Below are 6,988 nucleotides of genomic sequence, written 5' to 3'. Positions count from 1 at the left end.
TGAGGCTCCTTTCCTGGTCCTGATGGTTCCAGTGGCACCAAATAACGCGGCGGCTCGGGACGCCATCCGGCAGACGTGGGCCCAAGACAGCGTGGTTCAGGGCCAGGTGGTGCTTACTTTGTTCATGCTGGGCCTCTCTGGGGTAGCTGATGTCCAGGAGGAGCTCCGACAGGAGAATCTCCAGCACCGCGACTTGATCCAGAGCGACTTCATGGACACGTACCTCAATCTGACCATCAAAACCATGGTGATCATGGACTGGCTGGCCACTCACTGCATGTCGGCAGCGTACGCCATGAAGATCGACTCGGACATGTTCCTGAACATCGACAATTTAGTGGCCATGCTCCAGAAGCCGGGCATCCCCAAGGTGCACTATCTGACCGGGATGCTCATGTGGAACAGGCCGGTCATCCGTTCAAAGGACTCCAAGTGGTATGTCTCTGAGGAGATGTACCCGGATCCCCAATACCCCACCTACACGCTGGGCATGGGGTACATCTTCTCCAACGACCTTCCAGAGAAATTTGTGGAGGCCTCAAAATCCATCAGGCCCTTTAACATCGAGGACGCTTACATTGGAATGTGCATGAAGGAGCTGGGACTTGCGCCGGCGTCTCCGCCAGATCCCTCTCAGTTCAAGGCCTACAACCAAAGATACGACCGCTGCGAATACTCCAAGATCATCACCTACATTCTTGTGACTTCAGAAGAGTTGGTGAAATACTGGAAAGACTTGAAGAAGCCAGGACCGCCTTGTTAGGACAATGACGGAGAAGTTATGTGGAACTGGAAGGATCGCACAGATTTCTACTGGACTGGTTTATCTTCCCCATTTTCTTAACATGAAGTTTTGAGATCACTGAGGTAGGAAGTTGAAGGTCTCAGAACATTTGCACTGTAGAAATGGTCAAGATGGTTCATGTGTGTATTTAAAACTCTTTTGTTTAGTTGCAGAAATAATGACGGGAATATTTATTGGTGGAAGTGTGAATGATTAAAAGTGTTTCTTCTTCTGACTGGAGGACGCTTAACAACTCTAAAGTATGTGTGTCTTGCTCTTTGTAGTCACTCTGTGTCTCTTTGTAGTCGCTCTGTGTCTCATTGTAGTCTACCTGTGTCTCTTTGTAGTCTACATGTATCTCCATGTAGGAGAGGTGGGGCCCGTGGTCTGGTTCTAGTCCCTGAGCCGGTCTGTGATGTCGTCCTGACAAAGAGCTTCTTTTCTGTCTTTAGAATCAGAAGCAGAAACGGTTTTATTGCGGTTACACATATAAACTGATTCATACAACGGGATTCCTAAGTGACCTCATACGTAATAAGGTCGAAGGTCACATGAGGGACGCTCGTAGGGAAACCCCCATTGAGACGAATGGGGGTTTCCATCCTGCTAGCGTTTCATTTTCAGCCAACTCCATTGGACTCATTATGCAGGTTAATGGCCAATTAATCACACGGGTTTTGGTGAGTTTCATGTCTAACCAATTTCGTTTATTCTACGTTCTCATGCCAGCGTTTGGTATTTAAGGGATTTGCAAAAGCTCCCTTTTGCAGCTTTTGACCTGTTAACCATCTGATGCACCAGAGACTGGATAACGGGTGCATAGATCACGACACTGTCGCACGTTGCAGATATATTTATTTGCTTGTTTATTTGGGAATACTTTCATGTAGGACAGGAAGTACGTCACCTGGTTTTCTTCTTCGTCGCTCTTGTATGTAAAGGAGCACACAATGCACGACTTCACTAACCAGACAGAACAGCGCCCCCACGTGTGTCTGCATTGAAACTACAGCTTCATTCTAGAACACAGGTTGACTGACAGTTTATTGCTGAAATATTTGGAATCCACCAGTTTTCAATTTCAACAACTTTAGAACAATTTAGGAAACACTTCCCCAGGTGTTAAGTAGGGGGTGTGATGCTTTGATGAAGGGTTGCAATATTAATATGATTTATATCGCGTATACGTTTTTAGAGATGTGTCATAAATTCACTCAATATAATATAAACGTGAACTCTCTATCAAGATCAGAGCTAAAGAAAAAAATACATGTTTTAATCGTGTGCTTTTATTAATTCATAAAATGTACATTAACAACAGCACTGTGTGTTAAATATTTGTAATCACAAATTATAAGGAATAAATTTAAATAAATTCTGAACACAGATTTACACATTTATTTAGTGGTTTGGGTGGGTGACACTTCTCCATCTTCTTCTTCATCCAGTCCTGTAAAAAGCAGGAAGACCACACACACACACACACTACTCTGCAGACTGACCCCTGACCTTCTAATGGTCTCTAAAATGACCCTTACTGCTTTATATTCAACGTATTATATTGACCTAATTCATATTAATTGACCTCAGTAGCTGAAGCGATTCAAGGCAGGACGGGGCTCCCATGAATGTCTTCACTGGTTTAAAGAGATGGGGACAAGACACAAATGATACAAACAGTAATGGTATGTTCCCGGTTACATAATGCCCCGCCACAATAAATGGTCTTTGAAAACCTGTCTTAATAAAAAGAATAGAGAATCATATATATTTATTTATTGGAAGGAATCACTATGTATGAATCTATTTGAATTCCTGTCAAATACCACATTTTACTAGTGGAAATAAAGAATCAACACTAGTAAGAGTTTAAACTAATACATTTAAAACCATTATTATTATGGTCCTGCAGTCAGAAGTCCCACACTCATAGTTACATGATCCCACCTGAAGCAGGGTGGACATACAGAGTCCTGCACAGGCACTCAGTTTGTCATCAATTTTTTTTTTTCAATTCAGTTTATTTTGTATAGCCCAATACCACAAATCACAAACTCCCCTCAGAGGGCTTTACAATCTGTACACATACGACATCCCTGACCTTTGACCTCACATCGGATCAGGAAAAACTCCCCAAAAATAACCTTTGACAGGGAAAAAAGTGAAGAAACCTTCAGGAGAGCAACAGAGGAGGATCCCTCTCCCCGGATGGACAGATGAATAGATGTCATGTGACCAGATGAACAGAGTTACAGAGTTACATAAACACATTACATGAATATGACAATGTATGAATGGAACTCCAATCCATGAAACAGAAGGAGGTAGAGAGGAGGGGGGGCGGGGCATCAGCAGGGCCAATGGGAGGCCGGCTCACCAGCATCAGACACCTCCAGGTCCAATGGACCCTATGAGACGTGAAGTCACAACGACTCCGGGGAGGAAGCAGAGTTAATAAGGTGCAATGGAGAGATGTAAATTCATCCATAAGGAGAGAGAGAAGAGGAGATAGGTGCTCAGTGTATCCTAAAACATCCCCCAGCAGCCTATAAGCCTATAGCAGCATATCAAGGGGCTGGACCAGGGCAAACCTGATTCAGCCCTAACTATAAGCACTATTAAAGAGGAAAGTCTTAAGTCTATTCTTGAATGAGGTGACTGTGTCTGCCTCCAGGACTGAAAGTGGAAGCTGGTTCCATAAAAGAGGAGCTTGATAACTGAAGGCTCTGGCTCCCATCCTACTTTTTAGGACTCTAGGAACCACAAGTAGCCCCGCATTTACAACATCAGGAGAATCCGACCTCTTCTCACTCAGAAGGCGGCACAGGTTCTGGTCCAGGCTCTGGTCATCTCACGGCTGGACTATTGCAACTCCCTCTTGGCAGGTCTACCTGCTAATGCCATTCGACCTCTACAGCTCATCCAGAATGCAGCTGCTCGACTGGTCTTCAACCGACCGAAATGTACCCACAATCCTCCGCTTCTTCGTGACCTTCACTGGTTACCGGTGGCCGCCCGCATCCGCTTCAAAACATTGGTACTTGCGTACCATGCTGCGAACAGATCGGGTCCAGTCTACATCCAGGACATGGTCTAACCTCACACCCAGGACATGGTCTAACCTCACACCCCAGCCCGTTCACTTCGCTCGGCTTCTGCCAATCTGCTTGTAGCTCCTTCACTTCGAGCTAAATCACGACTGTTTGCTGTGCTGGCTCCTCATTGGTGGAACGAGCTCCCCATTGACATCAGGACAGCAGAAAGTCTCTACATCTTCCGGCGCAAACTAAAAACACATCTCTTTCGACTGTACCTTGAATAGGTAGCACTTAAATGCCGTAGTATCACTTAAATGTCCCTTACCGATAGCACTTCAGTAGCACTTAAATGGCACTTACGGATAGTACTTTGTAGTTTGACTTTATTGAAGAAATTGTACTTGCTTGATTCTTGTTGTTCTGAGTTTGGACTCACGGTTTAATGCACTTATTGTAAGTCGCTTTGGATAAAAGCGTCAGCTAAATGACATGTAATGTAATTTAGTGAGGGCAGCTCTCTAGTGGGGCAATATGGTACTACAAGCTCCTTAAGATAAGATGGTGCATCACCAATCAAGGCTTTGTAGGTGAGCAGAAGAATTTTAAATGTGATTCTTGATTTTACAGGGAGCCAGTGCAGAGCAGCTAATACAGGAGTCATGTGATCTCTTTTCTTAGTTTTTGTGAGTACACGAGCTGCAGCATTCTGGATCAACTGGAGGGATTTAAGAGACTTATTAGAGCAGCCTGATAATAAGGAGTTGCAGTAATCTAGTCTGGAAGTAACAAACGCGTGAACCAGCTTTTCTGCATCTTTTTGGGACAAGATGTGCCGGATTTTTGAAATGTTACGTAGATGAAAAAATGCAATCCTTGAGATTTGCTTAACGTGGGAGTTAAAGGACAAGTCTGGGTCAAAGATAACTAGAGATTCTTTACAGTGGTGATGGATGCCAGGGCAATGCCATCTACAGAAACCACATCACCAGATAATTGATCTCTGAGGTGTTCAGGGCCAGTAAAATAACTTCAGTTTTGTCTGAGTTTAACATCAGGAAGTTGCAGGTCATCCATGTTTTTATGTCTTTAAGACATTCTTGAATTTTAGCGAGCTGGTTGGTCTCCTCTGGTTTGATCCATAGATATAATTGAGTATCGTCTGCATAGCAATGAAAGTTTATGCAGTGTTTCCTGATAATATTGCCCAAAGGAAGCATATATAAGGTAAATAAAATTGGTCTAAGCACAGAACCTTGTGGAACTCCGTGATTAACGTTGGTGGTCATTGAGGCTTCATCGTTTACAAATACAAATTGAGATCGATCTGATGAATAGGATTTAAACCAACTTAGTGCGGTACCTGAAATGCCAATCGACTGATCCAGTCTCTGTAATAGGATGTCATGATCAATGGTGTCGAACGCAGCACTAAGGTCTAACAAGACCAGTACGGAGATGAGTCCTTTATCAGCACTAAGGTCTAACAAGACCAGTACGGAGATGAGTCCTTTATCAGCACTAAGGTCTAATAATACCAGTACAGAGATGAGTCCTTTATCAGCACTAAGGTCTAACAAGACCAGTACAGAGATCAGTCCTTTATCAGCACTATGGTCTAACAAGACCAGTAAAGAGATGAGTCCTTTATCAGCACTAAGGTCTAACAAGACCAGTACAGAGATGAGTCCTTTATCAGCACTAAGGTCTAATAATACCAGTACGGAGATGAGTCCTTTATCAGCACTAAGGTCTAACAAGACCAGTACAGAGATGAGTCCTTTATCAGCACTAAGGTCTAATAATACCAGTACAGAGATGAGTCCTTTATCAGCACTAAGGTCTAATAATACCAGTACGGAGATGAGTCCTTTATCAGCACTAAGGTCTAACAAGACCAGTACAGAGATGAGTCCTTTATCAGCACTAAGGTCTAATAATACCAGTACAGAGATGAGTCCTTTATCAGTACTAAGGTCTAACAAGACCAGTACAGAGATGAGTTCTTTATCAGCACTAAGGTCTAACAAGACCAGTACAGAGATGAGTCCTTTATCAGCACTAAGGTCTAACAAGACCAGTACAGAGATGAGTCCTTTATCAGCACTAAGGTCTAATAATACCAGTACGGAGATGAGTCCTTTATCAGCACTAAGGTCTAATAATACCAGTACAGAGATGAGTCCTTTATCAGCACTAAGGTCTAACAAGACCAGTACAGAGATGAGTCATTTATCAGCATTAAGGTCTAACAAGACCAGTACAGAGATGAGTCCTTTATCAGCACTAAGGTCTAACAAGACCAGTACAGAGATGAGTCCTTTATCAGCACTAAGGTCTAACAAGACCAGTACGGAGATGAGTCCTTTATCAGCACTAAGGTCTAATAAGACCAGTACAGAGATGAGTCCTACTTTCTCCAGGATCTTAGAGAGGAAGGGAAGGTTAGAGATCGGTCTGTAGTTAGCCAACACCTCTGGATTAAGAGTGGGCTTCTTCAGGAGAGGTTTAATTACAGCTACTTTGAAGGAATGTGGTACATGGCCTGTTAGCAAAGACACATTAACAATATCCAACAGAGAGGTGCCAATTAAAGGCAACACGGCTTTAAGCAGCCTCGTTGGGATGGGGTCTAAGAGACAGGTAGACGGTTTAGAAGTAGAAACCGTTGAGGACAATTGGTCTAGGTTAATGGGAGAAAAGCTATCCAAATATACACCAGGGCATACAGCCGTTTCCAAGGCCACTCCTCTTGATGACAGATCGGTAGTAGTTAAGGGCAAGAGAGCATCAATCTTGCCTCTAATAGTTCAAATCTTTTCATTGAAGAAGTTCATGAAGTCATTACTACTGAGGTCTATAGGAATACACGGCTCCACAGAGCTGTGACTCTCTGTCAGCCTGGCTACAGTGCTAAAGAGAACCCTGGGGTTGTTCTTATTTTTCTCTATTACTGATGAGTAATAGGCTGCTCTGGCATTACGGAGAGCCTTTTTATATGTTTTAAGGCTGTCTCGCCAAACTAAGCGTGATTCTTCCAGATTGGTGGAACGCCATATGCTTTAAAGCTTTCGTGATGTTTGCTTTAGGTCGCGGGTCTGAGGGTTCTATCAGGGAGCAAACCTCCTTTGCCTCACTGTCTTCTTCTTCAGTGGGGCTATCAAGTCTA

At 43.5% G+C, this 6,988-nt stretch overlaps 1 protein-coding gene across 1 annotated transcript in view; it reads left to right on the top strand.

Annotated features, from left to right (window-relative positions):
* The window catches only part of LOC117730833 (beta-1,3-galactosyltransferase 2-like), a 3,857-nt gene extending 1,659 nt beyond the window's left edge, over positions 1-2,198 (top strand). Inside the window, exon 2 of the mRNA XM_034532833.1 lies at positions 1-2,198. This exon is cut by the window's left edge and continues 354 nt beyond it. Coding sequence (XP_034388724.1) covers positions 1-763 — 763 coding nt within the window. The 3' untranslated portion in view covers positions 764-2,198.
* Positions 2,199-6,988: the final 4,790 nt, after the last annotated feature.

The sequence above is a fragment of the Cyclopterus lumpus genome, chromosome 1 (genome assembly GCF_009769545.1).
Source record: "Cyclopterus lumpus isolate fCycLum1 chromosome 1, fCycLum1.pri, whole genome shotgun sequence".
In the NCBI taxonomy this organism is placed as follows: Eukaryota; Metazoa; Chordata; class Actinopteri; order Perciformes; family Cyclopteridae; genus Cyclopterus; species Cyclopterus lumpus.
The sequence above is the reverse complement of the archived record's forward strand: the minus strand, read 5'-3'. Positions and strand labels throughout refer to the sequence as shown.